Source organism: Tiliqua scincoides, chromosome 5, assembly GCF_035046505.1.
Source record: "Tiliqua scincoides isolate rTilSci1 chromosome 5, rTilSci1.hap2, whole genome shotgun sequence".
In the NCBI taxonomy this organism is placed as follows: Eukaryota; Metazoa; Chordata; class Lepidosauria; order Squamata; family Scincidae; genus Tiliqua; species Tiliqua scincoides.
In genome coordinates, this window is record NC_089825.1 from 73462934 (window position 1) to 73482627 (window position 19694).

At 41.1% G+C, this 19694-nt stretch overlaps 1 protein-coding gene across 3 annotated transcripts in view; it reads left to right on the forward strand.

Moving 5' to 3' along the window:
- Positions 1-908: 908 nt before the first annotated feature.
- Positions 909-19694, forward strand: part of YTHDC1 (YTH N6-methyladenosine RNA binding protein C1) — a 28210-nt gene continuing 9424 nt past the window's right edge. The window contains exons 1-15 of one of the 3 annotated variants that reach the window (XM_066628301.1): positions 909-1079; positions 8048-8149; positions 8912-9243; positions 9339-9714; positions 11645-11734; positions 12195-12248; positions 12862-12956; positions 13836-13944; positions 14028-14145; positions 15311-15395; positions 16137-16303; positions 18656-18738; positions 19233-19269; positions 19352-19391; positions 19483-19545. In XM_066628301.1, coding sequence (XP_066484398.1) covers positions 1052-1079; positions 8048-8149; positions 8912-9243; positions 9339-9714; positions 11645-11734; positions 12195-12248; positions 12862-12956; positions 13836-13944; positions 14028-14145; positions 15311-15395; positions 16137-16303; positions 18656-18738; positions 19233-19269; positions 19352-19391; positions 19483-19545 — 1779 coding nt within the window. In that variant the 5' untranslated portion in view covers positions 909-1051. The remainder of the gene's footprint in view (positions 1080-8047; positions 8150-8911; positions 9244-9338; positions 9715-11644; positions 11735-12194; positions 12249-12861; positions 12957-13835; positions 13945-14027; positions 14146-15310; positions 15396-16136; positions 16304-18655; positions 18739-19232; positions 19270-19351; positions 19392-19482; positions 19546-19694) is intronic. The other 2 variants (XM_066628302.1, XM_066628303.1) reach the window with 2 other exon arrangements.

Here is a 19694-nt window from a genome sequence, read left to right on the forward strand (position 1 = left end):
ATGAAGATGTTAAAGCAGTGGTACTCACACTTTTAGCACCAAGACCCACTTTTTAGAATGAGAATCTGTCAGGACCCACCAGAAGTGATGACATGACTGGAAGTGACATCAAGCAGGGAATTTTTAACAATCCTGAACTGTAATCCTAACCACAATTACCCAGAATTAAGTCCCACTGACTATCATTGTTAAAAGAGCAAACATACAAATAAAGTACAGCTTTAACAATACAAGCTTTAAAGTACAGCTTTAACAATAAAGCTTGTTCAAAGTACAGGGCTGTCACATTTCCCCAATGCAGTCACAGACCACGGGAGCATCACGTCTACTAGATTAAAAATAAAATATTGAAATGAATGGGGACCACTGAAATTGGCTCACAACCCACCTAGTGGGTCCTGACCCACAGTTTGAGTGCACAGTGTTCCATACACTTCTGCTTGCAGCAAAGGTATACCTAGTTACAGTACTCCCCATGACCACCTCCATAATGGCCTTGTCAACCTCCGGGCTCAAGAGGGCGCTCAATAGACCGCAAGCAGCCCTTTCGCCACACTCGTTCTCAAGCAGAAGCCATAGAGTCCTGTTTGATAGACACGTATACATGGGTTCCTTCCGGGCTCCTTTAAAAAAAGTTTCCTAGCTACACCAGGGCGGAGGTCAGCTCCTCAAAGCAGTTGAAATCTAGAGAACTCTGGACCCTCAGGTTGCTTGGCGCTTGGAAAAGCTTTCTATTGCTTTGCGGTGAGGGTTCTTTGAGAGTATGTGACTCTTGTCTCTTTCTATCTCTACGTTACAAAACCCTAGTCCGACTTCTTACGCGATAACGTCACGCGCGGCGCCCTGTGACGGAAAGGAGCGCGGGGCATTGTGGGAGGGCAGAATTGTCGCGTAGGAAGTGGGGGGGAGAGAAACCTCCATTTTGGTCGGGGCCGGGCGGCTGTTCCCGTGCGGATCTCTTGTTCCGCCTGCGCCGCTGCCTTTTTCCTCCGCCGAGCGGCGTCCTTTCTCGCGCCGTGTGTGGAAGCCGGTGGCGCTTGCCGGGGAAACGATGGCGGCGGAGAGCCGGGAGGAGAAAGGTACGGAGCGCTTCCCTCCCTGCGCGCCCCCTCCCTCCGCCACTCGCTGCCATGGCAACGGGGTCCAGGCCGGGCGGGGTCTGAGCTGAGCTGGGGAGCTGCCTTGAGCTGGCCCCTGTGTGGCTTGCTCAGCCCCAGCTGGCCCTGGGCGCCCCACCCCAGTGCTCCTCGCCCCTGAGCCTGCAGGGAAGGCCTTGCTCCAGAACTGGTGGCTGGCTGCCCCCCACAGACCCACCGGAGCCCCAGCGGGCCTTCGGAGTCGTGTTAGGGGAGGGGCTTCCTGGAAGGAGGTGAGTCTTTGGGTGGAGGCAGGTGAGGTAGAGCCTCCCCACTGCAGTCCTTGAGGAAGCGCCGCCACTGTGTGGGGCACCCACAGAAGCCAAGAGGGCAGGGCGTGCAGTGGGTGGGGAGGCAGGTGAGCCAGAGCCTCCCCAGTTGGGTCCTTCGAAAAGCGGCGCTGCTGTGGGAGGCACCTCCCACATGTGCCTCCCACGGCGGTGGCGCTTTTCGAAGGACCCTTCTGGGGAGGCTCTGCCTCACCTGCCTCCCCACCCACTGCATGTCCCTGATTTAGTCCCTGTTGGTTTCAGTGGTACAGATCTATTGAATAAGGAGGTTTGTATGTATTGCGTGTTCTAAGCGCTTCACAGACTGTTCTTTAAGACAAGCCGCTACCCTTAACCTCATGCAGGTGGCAAGCTGTGACTGAGAGGGTAGCAGCATGCCTAAGATCACCCAGTATGAACTTGGTTGAGGTAAGACTTGAAGTAGGGGCACAGGGGCATGTTGCTTTACTTGCTTCATTAACTCCAGCTTTATGTTCACTCCTAGTACTATATATTTCTCAGGTGGTGAGAATATGTTAATGTTATCCCCACTGACATAGTTGTCACTGACCAAATTCCTGAGTTTTTTCTGTAGTGTAAAAAACAGCTGATTCATTCCTTTTTCATATCTTGGGAGTGTGGTATGTACCTCAACATCATTTTAGACCTTTGTTTACTGATATTGGAGGCGGGAGGTCTGGGCTTCTGTGCAATTCAGCATTTCTTTGAGCTAATGTTGTGTGTGTTATAGAATACTAGGGTAATAACTCCCTAGCCTATTCACTCCCGAATCGGCCTTTTCAGCCACACTAGACGCTGTTCCAGAACCACCTTTCAGAGCGCGATACCATAGTCTTTCGAGACTGAAGGTTGCCAACTAGAGGGTAATAATGGCGCAGGGGAATGTGGGTTTTGCCAAAGGTTGGAGAAGACTCAGTATCTGTGTTTAGAGATGTAGTCCTAAACAAAAGATGTAGTCCTAAACAAGATAAATCTTACTCTTTTAAATATGCATGAACTAAGTAAATATGGGGTAGACTTGGGTTCTTTAACAGTATAAAAGACAGGGTATGATAGCTTACTTTAGAAGCGCTGAGCCCTCTTGTTTTGATTCTTTTTTTATCACACAACTTGATCTTTGGCTTAACAATGTGTTCACTTCTATTTGTGTAGTTTTACTTTTTAAGTGAGTTGTCTTTAGGAAATTTTTCAAATCCGAAGCTTTTTTCAGTAAATTTTTGCATCTTATAGAAGTAAAAGGTCTGCAGAGTGGTGACTGCAGAGTGGTGATGACTGCAGTAGTTCTGCATTGAGTGTTTCAATGGAATGCTTAAATGGTCCAGAAATCCCTAAAGCAGGTACTAAGTCATCTGCCCACTCCTGCAGAAACTGGTGTGCAGTTTGGGAGAACTTTCAAACTGCACAACTGTCCCTGGAAAGCTGGGTTGCAGTGGTAACCAGGGATGTGTTTGCCCAGCTTCAGCCGTACATCAATTGTTTGGACCTGACCACTGTGGTCCATGTCTTAGTGACTTCAAGACTGGATTACTGCAACATGCTCTACATGGGGCTGCCCTTGAAAATGGGTTGGAAGGTGCAATTAATGCAGAATGTGGTGGCGTGGGTTAGTGGAGCTAGATGGTTTGAGTCTGTTGGACTGCTTCTTCTACACTGGCTGCCCATTCATTTACAGGCCTAATTCAGGGTGCAAGTACTTTCTTTTAGAGCCCTTCACAATTCAGGTTCAGGTTATGTGAGGGACCACCTGCTCCCATACATTCCGGCCTGCCCTCTTCAGTCATCTGAAGGCGCTCTCCTACAAGTGTCACCTTTGTCCAAAATCAGAGGGATGGTGGCACAAGCATGAGCCTTCTCTGTCATGGTGTCACAATTGTGGAATTCCTGCCAGGGGAATGAAGAACTACCCCCTCCCTCATGACTTTTTGTACTGGTAACAGTAAGCTATATGAGCTAAACTGGCATAGTAAACCATTTTGATAAATAGCATTCCAATGAAAATCTACTTTTTCCCCAAAAACAACCCCCCAATTTTTTTGACTTTGATGTTCTGTTCTGTTTTTGATGGCCAGCCCCATCCCAAAGGCAAAGATACCAGGTGGCTAAGGCTGCAATCCTAAGCGCATTTTCCTGCAAGTAGGCCTCATTGAAGACAATGCATAGTAGATGTGCATAGGATTGGGGTATAATTCATTAAAACCTTGTACAAATATAAACTAAAGCTGGCAATTCATTTATTTATAAGAGTTTTTGTCTTGCTTTTCTACCACACTCAGTGGCTTACATAATAAAAAACCAGTACAATTATAGATAAAACAATGCTAAAACAAAAACAGTTAAAACAATAAAACCCAACTGACTCCTATGGATCGCAATTAAAATTACATTTCATAAAAAGCACCAGCTCCCAATATCAGCAATCAAATGCTTCCCTAAATAAAAATGTCTTAAGATCCCACTGAAAGGACTCCCAAGGAGGAAGCTGTTATTAATTCAGGGGCGAGGGGCGCGACACAGTTAGACAGGTCCCCTCTGATGACCTGAGCAAGATGAGAAGGAATATATGGAAGAAGACCATCCCTCGTACACCCTGGTCCGAAATGTAAAGGGCTTTAAAAGTCAAAATTAGCCCTTTGAACTGAGCCAGGGAACAAACTGGCAGCCAATGTAGTTGCTAAAGCAGAAACCTGATTGAGTCAAACAGACAAGCCCTAGCAACTGCATGGACAGCATCATTCTGTGCTAATGGCAGTTTTTGGACCATCTTCAATGGCATCCTCACGCAGAGTGTTTTGCAATAGTCTGATCTAGATGTCACTGCTGTGCAGGTCGCTATGGCCAGGTCTGAGCAATACAGGCATGGTCACAGCTGGCAAATCAGCCAAAGCTAAGCAAAGACTCTCCTACCCACAGCTGTCACCATTTAGGTCTTTGTAAGTCTGTCTGAAACTCACAGTAGAGCCGGTACAGATACTGAAATACTAGTGCAAGAAAAATTATTGCACTAATTATATTCTAGCCTTGAACGTGCCCACAAAGGCACAGATGGTGGTGGTTTGATCCAAATCGGAGATGAAAGGCCATGCCCTAGGCATCTGGAAGCAGAGACAAATCCAGGTGTGCTCTGTGGATTTCAGTTTCTAGAGGAAGCAGAAGCCTTTCTGATAGGCATTCCAGTTTCTTTTTCCCACTTCAAGCTGCCAGTCATAATGGATTGACTATTGTCTGGATCAGGGGTCTCCAAACCCTGGCCCAGGGGTCGGATGCGGCCCGCAGCCAGCCTGTGATCCCCTGAGAGCCTCTGGCCCAACTGACCAGACACAACTGGAGTTGTGCTTGTGGGGTGGAGAATGGGGGTCATTTAAGTGTGTGCCTTATTTCTTGGGCTGTGTTGGTGCTTGGAAAAATCCTGGGCATTTGAGCCCATTCATTTATTTATTCATTCATCTAAGTTCATCTCTAATGTGCTTATTTAAATTTTGTATTTAATTTTTTTTCTGGCACTTGACACTGTGCCAGATATTTGAAGTGGCCCTTCGGCCGAAAAATTTAGAGTCCCCTGGTCTGAATTGTCAGTATGCTCACCCATATCCAGTCATCCCCAGTCACTGAAAGATCTCCAGGATCACAGACCCCAGATCAAATACAAAGAAAAATAATTTTTGAGACACGTTTGTTTTCGGATGGTGTTTTATATGTAGAAAGTTTTTATGAACCTGATTATCTTTTTTGGTTGATTAATATTTCTTTTATGTTTAATTTATTTTAGTTAAAACGATTGATTTGTGCTGTGGTTAGACTTACAAGAAAGGGAGGTTGTCTGAAATTGCTATGCAGTAGGTCACCACTTTATGATGGGCTGTCAGTGTGATCAGATCACTTAATGATGGGCTCTCTGTGACAAAACAATGCTCACTATATTCACCCTATGATGGGCTTATGATTGCCACCAACAGAAGCTCATGGGTGATGTCAGCAAGTGTTTAGTAGTGTCTCAGCCAGTAGCAGCTTGTATAACATTGTGGCTGTGTGTATTTGAGAGAAAGAGCTGACAGAGGCAAATGTGAAGTAGTGTTCCAGCTTTTGGGAACATTGTCTGTGTGTGTGTGTGTTTTGAGGGAAAACACACATTTACAAAGGTAAATGCAAACCTTTTGTGTAGCTTTCTGCTTCTAGCAGTGTGTTAAATATCTGGGTCTGTGCATTGGTGGAGGTAATGCAGATGAGGATGAAGTATCTCTGGGCTCCTAGCAGCCTGTTTAACATAACTATGGCCCCTAAAGAGGACAGTAGGCACATTTTAAAATCACTTTTTAGAGAGGAAAATAGTTCTGTGGTAGAAGTTGAGAGAATTAATTGCCAAAAAGCAATGCATTAATGGGTGCACGTTATAGTATTTTCGCAATGCAATTGTGACTCTTTACAATTACCACTGTAAAGCAGGTATCCACTGTATTTAGGAAGATTGGCAAAACAAATGAGTACCAGAACTGTGCAACCTTAGATTCAGATTCTGAACTGATCATACCTCCGTTCTGTTCGCTGAGCAAAATGTGCATATCTGTAAATGAATATGGCATAATTTGTTGCTTTGTTTTGTAGAAGTCAAAATATTGTGATGAGGTTTGGGGTATTTGAAGGCAAGGAAAGAGTTCTGATCAGGAAATTAAGGAGTAGGAATCAAGGTGAAGGATAAGAAGCTGTGCATGTTCACTTGCCAGACATGCATACTGTCTGAAATAAGCGATTTACTTATTTAGGCCAATCTACATCCATTGACAGATCTCAGTAGTTCAATGAATATGTTGGAATACCTGTCATAATTGCTAAAAATATTTTAAAATAAGATGTGAAATAGAACTGAGTCTGAATAAGTATCGTATGGCTTGCGTAAAGCACGTTTAGGTTCTTTTCAAGATTGCGTAATAGTTATTGGTTGAGAACAATCTCTTAAAACATAAGTTTTCTCCTGTTCTCAGTACTATAAGCAGGGACCTTTTGATGAACAGAAGTGGTACTTCATAAAGTCCATAATCAGATTATGGAATTTGATGATATGAGATGGTGTCTGGGGCGGGTCAGATGAAAGGGATAATGCAATATACTGATCTTTTGATAAAATTGAAAGAAAACCATAGTGGGATGCAAAGGCTGAGAGAGAGGCTCCAAAGCAATACTGAAACTTGATGTGACTGAACTAGATGTGACTGAACCTACCTTAATTGATGATTAATTGAAACTTGATGTGACTGAACCTATCTTAATTTACTCACACTGTCTCTGGCTTCCAGTTCTCTCATCCAAGGTAGCCAGGGCTGAGCATCTGATGCTTCAGTGCTGGACCATGGCAGTGGCAAGCAGGGATGGTTAGGCTCTTGGGTTTTATGGCCAGTGAGTTTTGGTTAGCTCCCTCTGAAGGATTTATTATTGGGGTGTGTGTCAGTTACCTGGGAACCTGTTTGCTCTTTTTTGGGAGTCGGTTGTGTTTCCTGAACCTAACTCAAAGCCATGTTCTTTGTCAGCCAATAAACAGGAGGATGTTCTTGGGAAAGAGAAGATGCCAAACAAAGAATAGTGGCATTTTGCATTGAAGAACTTAGCAGCATCCTTGGAATCCTAAGGCATCACCACAAAGCTTTTGGATGGCTAGTCTAGTTCAAAATAAGTGAGGTAGTGGGCAAAAAATAGGGAGTTTTCATCACAGCTTCTATAAATTAATTTCTACTAGTATCAGAAAGCTTTCTCTATGCTCTTGTGAACTCTGCCTACCTGCCAACTCTGTTATTTGTTTAAAAAGTTTCAGAAAGCCAGATCATGTTTTCAAATTGGAAATTTGCATGCAGAATATTCACAGCCTCATCCATAGTCCACTTAGATAAAGAAGTTGCTTGATAAATGAGCGTTAGGATAATGAAATGGTTAAACTGATAATTTTCCATAACTTTTCACAACTAACTGACATGTATTTTTCTCTGTAAAATATCACTTTTTTCATGCTCGTTGACTAGCAGCTTATCGTGTGAGCTGTATTCACAGGGTTAAACTTTAGAAAAGAGCACTGATGTAGCACTGTGAAGAGGACATTAGTTATTTTTGCTTTTTACAGATAGGATCTGCAGAAAGCATGATAGGCATTGAAACAACTGTCTTGTAAAAGGGAAAAGCACCACCACGTTCTGCAGCATGGCTTTGGGGTGATGCCTACAATCCCATTATGCTAATAGTTGTCCCTGACTGCTATAGAGAAGTTTCCACTATAGCAACGTGAACTTTCTAGGTGCTTCTGATTCCCTTTCCTGCGTTATGCTTTTTCTTTTAAGGAGATTTAGTTCACAAGTGTTCATCCGAATTAGTTCTCTCTGAAGAACTTCTTGCTGCTCCCTTTCCAGCCTAGTCCTAGAAAAACTTGAAAGGGTGGGCAAACATAAGTGTTATAAAAATCAGGACTGTAGAGTTGGAGACAAGCAATTTTGGGTGGGGTCAGAGGTTTTGTGTACAGCTTCACAACCCTGGAAAATAACATATGTTTGACTGTTGAACATGTGTTACTTTCAAATACAACTGTAAAAACCTGTGGTATAGTGCTTCTAAGTTTCATTTTTTAGCCGTGTGTTTTGTTTTCAGATGGTGAACTGAATGTTTTGGATGACATCTTGACTGATGCACCTGACCATGACGATGAACTGTACAACCCTGATAGCGAACAAGATAAAAGTGAGAAAAAGGGTATGCTACTTAACTCATTGGGTGTCCCTCCAAAGAGCACAAAAGCCAGATTTTACAGAGGAGTTCTGGCAACAGTTGAGCATCCTTTTTATTATGCACAAAAATTTGTATCTGCTCCCTAGGCATTCTTGCTTTTTTCCATTTCCCAACAGCAGCCTCTTATTTTGCATCACAAATTTCTTTTAAAACACTCTTCTCTGTACCACCCCAAATTTTCTGAAAGCAATTTAGATTGCTTAGAATAAACTATTTGGATACCCAAATGTGTGCAAAGAACTTACTTTACACCTCTCTCAGTTGCAGCCTCTGTCTCTGCACATTTATTTTCAAAGTAAGATTCCTTGTGGACTATGGTATGCCAGCACTACAGTTCATTAAAAGTAATGTCTGCCCTTGGTAAACAAAACAAGCTGCAATGTTGTATCTCAAGCATGTAATCTGAGCTTTTTGGCTATGCAGTGATATAGAAGGCTAGAATTCTGCTTTAGCTGATTTTTTTAGTTGGATCTTTGTCATGTTTTGTAACCGTTAGTCATCAGTTTTTGCATCTGTCAAAGTTGAGAAATACTACGGTTTCCTGTGAGGCAGTTAAAGGCTTAATTAGCACAGACAGAATCCTGGGTGTCCAGCTTCAAACTGAATGGTTTCATGTGCCATATTGCCTTATAACAGTGAGAAAGTACTTGATTTGTTTTCTGAAGTATTATGCTTTAAGTAATTATAAAATGCTTATTTTTAATATAGTGTTTTTTTAAATTTAAGGATCCAAAAGGAAAAGTGAGAGGATGGAGACAGCTGAGAGCAAAAAACAGAAGCCTTCAGTGCATTCCTCAAGGCAGATTATACCCAAACCTCCGAGCTCATCTATTAGCAACAACAAAAGAATAGCAAGCTCAAAAGGAAAGCCATTACTGGAATATAAGACTGAGGAATATCAGAGATCTGATAGGAGCAAACGGCCAGAAAGTGATAGAAAGACACGCATGACAAGCAGCAGTTCGAGAGATCCTTATAAAGGGCAACCAGAAAAGGCATGTTTGAGGAAAAGGGATGCTGACAGAAGGGCAAAGTCCTCCACTCCAGATGCTTCTGGGGTAAGTAATGGCTATTGCAGCGAGTTGTTAGAGTTCTTCATTGAAACTGCCAATGTATGGCATTGATGACTGCCAATGCTCTTCTTATACAACAGAGACTAAGGCATGACGTGGACAGGAGACCAAGCAGATCTAGCCACTCTTCAAAAGAAGAGGTGAATTCTGAGGAATATGGTTCAGATCATGAAACAGGCAGCAGTGGCTCCTCTGATCCAGGGAACACAGAGAATGATGAAGAAGAGGAAGGAATGGAAGAGGAGGAGGAGGAGGAAGATGAGGAAGATGAGGATGGAGAGGAAGATGAAGAAGTTGAAGACGATGGAGAAGATGAAGAGGATTATGATCAAGATGAGAGAGATCAGAAGGAGGGAAATGACTATGACACGCGAAGTGAAGCTAGCGATTCTGACTCTGAATCAGCATCTTTTACTGATGGGTCAGTCAGATCTGGTTCAGCCTCAGATATATCAGGTAGGCAGTATAGTTTATTTCTGTTCTAAATTGGTCTATTCCACTCTTTGTTTTCTAAACTGGGTAGAGAATGTTACTTTAATATACCCAATAGATGGCAGAAGAGCATAGCCACATAGCAGCAAAATCCTTCAATCTCTGAGCATTTTTTTACATAATGTTGGCTCTGTGGCTCCAAGGCTGTAAGGAGCACGTACTGGTGTATTGTTACTTGGCTTGCTGGCAGTTGACTGGCTGTTTTAGAGACCTCTATCATGAGGTTGGGACGGTGAGGGCAGAATCATACAAATTAGCAGCACTGGTTCTCCTTATGTTGTATCTTGGATGCTTGTTCTAATCAATATTGGTGTGCATGTTGGGCAGTGTGGACTTCTGAGGTGAATACATTGCAATTCTGAAAAAGCATTGTGACAAGACTAGTTCTTAAGTTGAGAATTTCCAGGATTCTACATATTTTGACTGGCATTGTTAGCTAAACCAAAACTTGTGGTTGACAAGAACCTGATCTTACCCATCAGTGCATACATATTCATGTTTACTCAGAAGTAACTGTGTTCGGTGGAGCTTATTCTCAGGTAAGCATGCATAGGACTGTGGCCTTGGCCTAACAGTACCCAACAGCAGGAAACAAATAGCCCACAAAATATAAAATACAGCCCATTCGTGTCATAAAAGCAGCAGCAAATCCATGGAAAGAGACATTGCCCTATCACAGCAGTAAAAAAGGAACAAAGTAATAGACATTACCAAAGGCCTCTAAAAAGCCTTTTTTAACCAGGCATCTGAAAACACAGTGTTGCGCTAAGGGAAGGTAATCTGTTAGTTTGGTGTCACAGTGGAAAAGGCCTTGCCTCTTGTGGCTTCCTGGTGCACTTATAGTCAGCAGTAGTACATGGAGCCGGACTTCAGATATTGAACGGCATATTTGAGTAGGGGATACAGCTGGGAGGTCTTTCACGTACTTGGATCCCCAGGCTTTTTTGGCTTTGACCCATTTTTGCCCAGCTCACAGGTGTACGCATTTGGTCCCTGTTGCATTTGTGCAACTTTGGGCAGAAATGGCTTAAAGATAGCCGTAATCTTTGTCACTGTAAACAGGGCCTGGAAAGGAATAGCCAGTGCATACTGAATGCTATTGGTATAATATGCTCCCACCAATTAGCCCCAGATAAGGGTAGCGGCAGCATTTTGTACCAGTTGCAATTTCTAAATGCTTTTCAAGGATATCCCTGCATAGAACATGATTCTTTTGTTTCTCTACCTTCATAAGCCTTGTATGAAGGATGACCATGTTTTGTCAGTGTGAGATGGTTGATGCATCCTTATTGTCAGATCCCATGCTCTTAAATGTTTGCATGAGATGGCAGTTTCCATTTCAGCATTGCACTGTCTGGGAGCATGAGACACTTCTTGTGTGATTCTATTCAGGCATTACCAGAGTGGCATGCAATCTGCGCCATGCGGAAAAGGCAACTACTCCTCACTGGTAATGTGTAGATTGGGCCTTACACGAGGTATTTACTGTAATACAATTATATCAAAGACTGTATGTAAATGTTGCATAAACACTGGGATCTAACAAGCTTTTGCTCCAGCAAGAGATTTAGGCTATTCCAACAGAATGAACACTTGGTGCACAATGTTCCATATCACAGACTATTTTTGAAAGTGAAATTTGAGTTTCAGATCTGCTTTCCATGTGCCATGGGGGTGCTATTGCTGAAAGAAAATTAGTCTAAAACCCCTTTGGAAGCTATTTTCATACTTCTTTGGATCCAGGTTAAAGGCTAAACTAATGAGAAGGTAATTTAAATCTTATGAGGGCCAAATATATATTTAGCCATTGCAAACAATACTGACCTTCTGCAAATATTTCTGATCCACTTTTGTCTGAACTTTAAAAGTACTGCTCTTGTTTTGGTGGTCTTAGATGAGAAGAAGAAGGAGAGGAAAAGAGCTAGAGGCATATCTCCAATTGTTTTTGATAGAAGTGGAAGCTCTGCATCAGAGTCCTACACAGGTATTTGGTTACTGCTTACCCTACTGACCTGATCCTTGACATGTGTTACCCTTGACATGTGTTATCCAAAATAAACAGTGGGCCACACAAACCTATTGGAATAGTTAAAGTTGGCATTCTGGCATGTTTTGTGTGAAAAATTGGGGAAGTAGGCTTTCTTGTTTTGTTAATGCTATTATTCTGTTGCTTAAGTGGAATTTTGACTTTTAAAAACTTGGAAGATGATGATTCATTGACTAGTTTTCTGAGCAGAAAACTGGTCCAACAAAACAAAACAAAACAACCCAAAAATCCAAAAAAAAACCCTTATGCACATTGAGCAACATTCTTATTGTGTGTGGGGGTGTGCGTCAGGAAGAATAATTTGTCATGAATAGAAATAGTATGTGAAAAGACTGTAGAATTTGTATCTTATCTCTATTAAGGCTCAATCTGAACAAATGTACTTTGGCAAACACAGGTTCAGAAAAGAAGCATGAGAAATTATCATCTTCCGTTCGTGCTGTCCAAAAAGGTATAATTTAAATTTTTTAATGCATGCTATCATCACAGACTATTGTATTGGTCTTGATTAATCTGTATTGTATGTGGTAATGTTCTGATATATAGTAAAATTGCCATTGCTCACTGAAGTTAATGCATCTCAGCAATTATTACTTGCATGTACTTCTTTTATAAGCACATAAATATGTTGCTAAATTGGCAAGTAAAGAAGTAATGAGATGTGTTCTTTGAAAGGAAATTGTGATCTGAGTGCCTTCTTGCTTCAAGAATATATTTCACTAGAATAAATCAAGAAACAAGAGTATCGGAACATTACTAATGTTGTACTGTGTTTGAATATATTTTATTTGCTTTTAAAAGCTTGGCATTGCATGCTGTGACACAGATTTTTGAGTGTGATGTCGGTAGTATTAAGCTGCTTGATTAAAAGGGCAAGATCCCTGAAGACTTGGCCATATAGCCTTCATTTATTAAAATATGGTTTGGGCTGGGATTTGTTATGTGCAACTGAAGTGAAGGATGTTTGTGCCACACTAATACTTAGGGCTTCTGCCACAGAAATGTGTTGTGTATACTTAAGGGGAGGGAAATAGCAATAACATTTCCTCTTTGGTTTTTTTCAGACCAAACTAGCAAACTCAAATACATTCTTCAGGATGCAAGATTTTTTCTCATCAAAAGTAACAACCATGAAAATGTTTCACTTGCCAAAGCTAAGGTATGTTAAATTTCACTTGCGCTTAATTTTTTTATTGCGAGGTTAGAGTCTCGTTGGCAGAATAAGGAAAAGAAGTGGAGCTAAGCAGTCTTTAATTCTCAAGCCTTGGTTTTCTGTCTTAAGGTTGACCAAAAAAGAAACTGTTCAGTGGTTCTCAAACTTTTTAGAAACCTTAGAGGCTGCTGTCTGATTTATAAATGCCAAGAAGTGTGGCTGTAATGGTGACTGGGCAGCATTGCTCCCCCCAGTAGCATCTTGGTTTACCCTTGATGTAGATAGCCTAATCTCCTCTGTCAGTTTCTCAAACCACCTAAAATTGGGTCATGACCCACTGGTGGGTCCTGGATCCACAGTTTGAGAATCACTGCATTTGTCTTATTTCTGCTATGTCTTCTGGGAGAAAAGGGGAACATGGCATTCTGATTAAAAATGATCACACTCTCCCCAGTGCAAAAATTGGCAAAAATTAACCCATTTTTGCCCAGCCCACAGATACACACATTTGATCCCTGTTGCATATATGCAACATCGGCAGTAATGGTTTAATGTGCATCCACGGGGAAGGGAAGCCTCCTTTACAGATGATGATTTGGTTTGTATTCTGTCCATATTTGCCTTGGTTTCAGTGAAGCTGTATTAACACATGGAGCTTTTTTGGTCAGACCATTGGTCCATGTAATTAATACTATCTTCTCCAATGGTAACCCTAAGATTTCAGATATCCATCTCAGCTGTGCTTCTGAGATCATTAACTGTAATTGCAAGGATTGAACCTGGACCTCCCTTGAGGCAAATAGTATGTTCTTCCACTGATCCAGGGCCCCTTGGTCCATCTGCTAGGCTTTGTTTTGTAACTTATGTCTGCTCATGTCTTTGTAGGGTGTCTGGTCAACCCTCCCTGTAAACGAGAAAAAGCTCAATCTTGCCTTTCAATCTGCAAAGAGTGTTATTTTAATATTTTCTGTGAAGGAAAGTGGAAAGTTCCAAGGTAAGGGAGGTTAACTTTGAATATTAGCGTCCTTAAAATTAATCACATTGTGTCCCCTGATTACAGTGTTGTGATATTTGCAGGATTTGCAAGGCTAGCTTCTGAATCGCATCATGGAGGGTCTCCGATACACTGGGTGCTGCCTGCAGGAATGAGTGCCAAAATGCTGGGTGGCGTGTTTAAGATAGATTGGATATGCAGGTAAAATGGGCTAAGTTTGGAAAATGCTTTTTTGGAAACACTGGTTTTTTGCAAGCTAAGTTGTATTATGTGAGCCTCAAACTATGGAACTTCAAAAGAATAGTCAAGAAAGACAAGTAGGGAATAGTTTTGTACTTGAGACTTGGTTATCTAGAATTAGGTATTTTCTAAAACTAGAACTTGACTTGTATGGCATTTAACAGTAAATATTTGTGTTCAGATCTGTTTCACTCTAAAATTACTACATCAAATGTGGCATTCAACTGAAAGCCCTGCTTGTGGGAAGTATGATAATATATGGTCATTACTTTATGTATCTAGCCTTTTAACTGAGCCTTGTTAATTTTGCCATGCACTTGAATGGCCCAGGTGATTGATTTTAAAGGATTGATGCTTTGGTCCTAATGAGGGGCAGCCTGTTTTAGTCCTGCCATGGGTGGACTATATATAATTAGAAATTTTATATTTCCTTTTTTTGGTAGGCTTTTAAATTTCTTCTTTTTCTCTTTACCATTGCCATACTTCACAGGCCTGTGTTAAGCAAAGATCTTCTTGTGTGGTGAATTTTTCTTTAGATTTCTTTTCAGTTTTGCATGTATACCCACATAACTGGTAATCTTGGAGGCCTGCTTGCCCCATTCACCACAGAAGTTTATCTGTTGTCCACAACTTGGAATCACTGAGCACCCAATCCTCAGAAGTAAGCCCCATAATTGTCAAAGGGGCTTACTCCCAGGAAAGTGAGGATAGGATTGCAGCCTGAGTTATAAACTGGAAAGAGGAAACTACAGGCACCTGTTTCCCTGCAGTGGGAGGCAGTACCAGATGACTCTTGAAATTTGTGTTTTCAGATTAGCAGGAGAGGAAACTGGAGGCTGATCTGCACCTACAAAGTAAGGAGTGTATTTACTCCTTAACACTCCAGTTCTTGAAACTAATCTTTTCAGTGTAGTACATTTTATTTTTAGTGACTCTGCTTAACTATGCCGTGAAAGAAGAATAGGATTTTAAGGTACAGGTGTCAAATCAGGTTTTGTTATCTCTCATCTGGGATGATCGGAATGTTCAAGAAGCCTGTTTCTGTCTCTTTGTAAACTTTTATCATTCATTGTATGATATTTAATATCAAATACCAAAAATGCATAAATGTTACTTGTACATTTAGGCGTGAATTGCCATTCACTAAATCTGCTCACCTGACCAATCCTTGGAATGAACATAAACCAGTAAAGATTGGACGTGATGGACAGGTTTGTTAGTCATCTTAACTCTTCTGCTGTATGTTATGTCCAGTCTTAAAAATGTTCTGAATAAATTTGTTATAATTTTATCTCATTGGATAACAGTCCACTAGACTGCTTTCTGCCAAGAAGTTGTCTTCTTTAAAGTTATTATTTGCAACACTCTCACATATTTAGTGCAATCAGTTCATCATGCAGGATAAACAAGGACTTGTTTTCTTACAAAGGGTGGGGGAGAAGAAATGAGAACAGAATAAGTAAATATACAACAGCCAACCTAAGCCAGAGCTATGTTGAAATTGTGAATTGACTTTGAGTTGGTCTCCTGCTTTACTTAATTGCAAGGTAAGATTGCATGAAAATAGCCTATATGAACTAGTGACAGTCATAAACAATGTAAACCTACACCGCCCTGTAGAATCTCTGTTATAAGACATCCTAAAACCGGTAAGCACAAATCTACCTAATCCACTATTAGTGAGCTGTTGTTCCATATTTTGCGATTCTCTTATAGGCTAAAGTCCCACTAGTGGGACTTTTTTCTTTAGTAATTCCATTTTTCAAGAAGCTCTTTCTCTTATTACTAGTGTGCTGAAGTGGTATATTTTGTTATCACTTCTGTACTATAGTATAACTTTGTTTTAATGTAAAGATTGTAGTAAACATGAACTATCTTTGTCCTTCTGCTTGTCTCGAAGCTTGTCTGCATGTTCTGCCTTCAGCTTGTAAATCAGTGTTTAACTGTTCCAGGAAATTGAGTTTGAATGCGGAACCCAGCTTTGTCTCCTATTCCCTCCTGATGAAAGTATTGATTTGTATCAAGTCATTCATAAAATGCGGCATAAGAGAAGAATGCACTCTCAGCCCCGGTCAAGAGGACGGCCATCCCGTCGAGAGCCTATCCGAGATGTGGGAAGGTTAGAAACGTTCTTTGGACTGATAATAGGCACATGTGTCAGAATAACGTGATGGAGGAATATGATTCATCAAAAAGCTTTTCCTGCAATCAAGAAGAGAGAAAATCCTCACATCAAGCTGCATGGACCAGTTTGTGGCTTCATTGAGGATTTCACACTGTGTCCCCCTGCCCCCCCGTTTGTCACTTGCAAGAGGAAAATGGGGACCTTTTACTTACTCAGAAAATATGTTCACAAATCTAGCTTAGATGAGATCTTTCCACAGATCTGTTAATGCATAGGTAAGCAGCATTACCGTGAGCAGGCTAGGAAGAGGAAGAGCAAGTCTGTATGTTCCCAAAATGTGTTAATATCTCGTAAAAGCCTTTTCTTTCAGGTATATCTCTGGATAAGCCTTGTCAAATATGGGACTTTTATCAGGATCACTTATAATTTTACAGAAGATGACCGCCTCATTTTGAGGATAAATATTTATATTATTTTCCTGTTCAAGAGGAGCGTGTTTGGGACTGTATCAAATTGTATCACCGTGCTGTGGTTAAGCCCATTACCAAATATTCTCACATCTTGCTGAGCTTCTGAAAGCCGTAGGTTCTCTCCAAAGGGGGAGGAAGTGGCCCTTGGAGACCCGGCAACAAACCAAAAAGAGTGGCTGTTGCTGTGTCTGTGTACCCAACCTTTCCAGATGCTGGCAACACCTGTGGACAAGTGTTTTTAGAGGATCGTCATGGTTATTGATCACTGCTCTATGAACTTACCAACATTCCCCAGAAAAGAGGGGTATATCTTGTAACAGAATTGGAGAAGTCTTGGCAAAGGACTGCTATAAGCCCTTCTATCCAACATGTTTCCCCACCCCCCTGTGTAGCCACTTTGCATTCTGATAAATCTAAAGCTTTTCTGCTAAAGACTGTGTGGTTTGGGCTGAGACCTTTTCACTTAAAAGTTTCCTCTTTGTGGAAACATCCTGTGGTAGGTACAGATATCCAACGAGTCCCATATCCTTGCTCTTTAAAAAAAAGGACACTGTAACCAATAGGTAGGAGAAATCCTGGCAGCACCCCCCCTTTCTTTGGGCATAAGAGGACTGAGCACCAAGATGGCTTTTGAAGTTAAGCCTGAGAGGTTTCCAGTGCAATAAAGTATTTGCAAGTGAAGGTTTTGCAATGGACTGCAAACTATACATTATAACACCATCACACCTTCTCAAGCCTGCCAGGGCCTCCATTTATGTATGTGGCTTTCAGCTTAAAGTCAGTAGTTGGACTACTATATGAACTGTTACTATCATATATTATACCGGTCGTAAGTGCACACTCAAAACTACAAGAAAGCGGTATGTTTATTCTTTACACAAGCTCTTATTTTTCTTAAATCTGTTTTTTGCTGTACGTACAGTTGCTTTGGTTTGTTTAATTGTGATACCTGCTTTTTAAAATGGTAATTTGAATAGATTTTAATAAGAGTTGGGGAGGAAAGAGGAATGATTCTCTATAAATAGAGCTTTATTGTTCCATGTTATAGCTCCATTAATCACCTTTTTCTGTGCTAAAGAAACTGTCTTCCCTTAGCAGTCATGATGGTCTGTAGAATTGTTTCTCTTTGTAGAGCTTGTCAGTTCTGGTGGTATATTTGGAGGGGGTCATTAAATGATTCACTGATGGTGATCAAAGAACAAGTCCAAAGTTGCGATGGGGAAGTAACAGCTTAAAAAAATTTTCAACTAGTAACATGAATTTTCATATTTTAAAGTAAATCAGGACCAATCTGAGTATAGAAAACCCTATTTTAAATATGTCAGATTTTGTTGCTCTGTGGCTTGTAATCCAGGGAAGATGAGGGAGCAGGACTGCAAGTGAGAAATTCATCAACTGTCTTGCTTGGATTGTGATAATTTTAGCTAGAGATACAGAATGAACTTCTAAGATGTTGTTTCCAAAGTTGCCTGGCTTCATTCTTTTAAGATAAGCTTCATTGTAGTAGTTTTATGAGTTACAAGCCGGTTTAAAGCAGATTTGGTCTGCTGTTCTATGCATACGTGCTTATAAGCCCCAAAGAGCTCAGTGGAACTTACAAATATGCATCAGGTTGACCTGCAAGTAGTGTGGTTGGATCAAATTCCATCTTGAGAATCCAAGGTTCTCGATAAAATGCTAGTGAGTGAATGAATATGTAACATATAACATAACAAAGAATTGTTCTAGTGAATTCTATGCAGTTCAGATACTTTCCTGAGACTTAAAGAAATCTTCCCAAAATGTTATCAGGAGACAGTTCTTGTTCCTTCTGAAGGTATTTTCTCTTGTGAAGTTTGCTTCAAACAATTGTTTAATTATTGTCTAATTTATGTAGGCGTCGACCAGAGGATTATGATATTCATAACAGCAGAAAGAAACCAAGGATTGATTATCCCCCTGAGTTTCACCAAAGACCAGGTTAATATTTTATTATGCAGATACATGTACACAAATGTAGAGATTTGTGTGTTAACAGAAACTTAAATTCATGTGGTAGTGTGGAGGCGAAGAAGGAGGATGGGCTTCTCAAAGGAGGCTTCAGGGTTCTGTGAACTCCTTTTAAATAACATACAACTGCATTTCATTCTGAAAATGTGCATGCCCTTTACAAAAACACTTCATTTATACAGTGTCCTTTTGAAAAATGTTGCTTAGTTACTTCAAAAGCTGCCCAGATTCTCCATTCTGTGCATATCACTGCTGGAATGTGCTCTGTTCTGGTATACAGAAAATCATATGCTTTTTTGAAAACTTTCACAAATCACTGAAACTGGCAATGGGAATAGCAGAATGATCACCCTCGGGTTTTTCACAAGGAGGTGGCATGCTTAAGGAGAAGATGGTAATGACTGTTTAAAATGATATTGCTGTGCACTGGTAGAAATGATATAATGCTGCTTGATTTTAAACAGGGTATTTAAAGGATCCCAGATACCAAGAAGTAGACAGGTAAGAGGTGTTAATATTATTCATTTTCTACTCAGATACCTTACCACCGATCATTTAGTTTCTCAAATCTTATTCCCAACAGACGATTTTCAGGAGTCCGGAGAGATGTCTTTTTAAATGGGGTGAGTTGGTCTTTTCCTCTATTTCAAGCTGTATGCTTTCTAAAATAGTTGCCAACGTTTGACATTCTTTGTGTGTGTGTGTTTTTTTTAGTCCTACAATGATTATGTGAGAGAGTTCCACAACATGGGGCCGCCACCACCCTGGCAAGGAATGGTTTGTATTTTTCTTCACTTCTTCTTTTGAAATCATTTACAATCTTGTTTTAGGGCAGTGTTTATCAAACTGTGGATTGGGACCCACTAGGTGGGTTGTGAGTCAATTTCAGGTGGGTCCCCAATCATTTCACTGTTTGTTTTATTTTT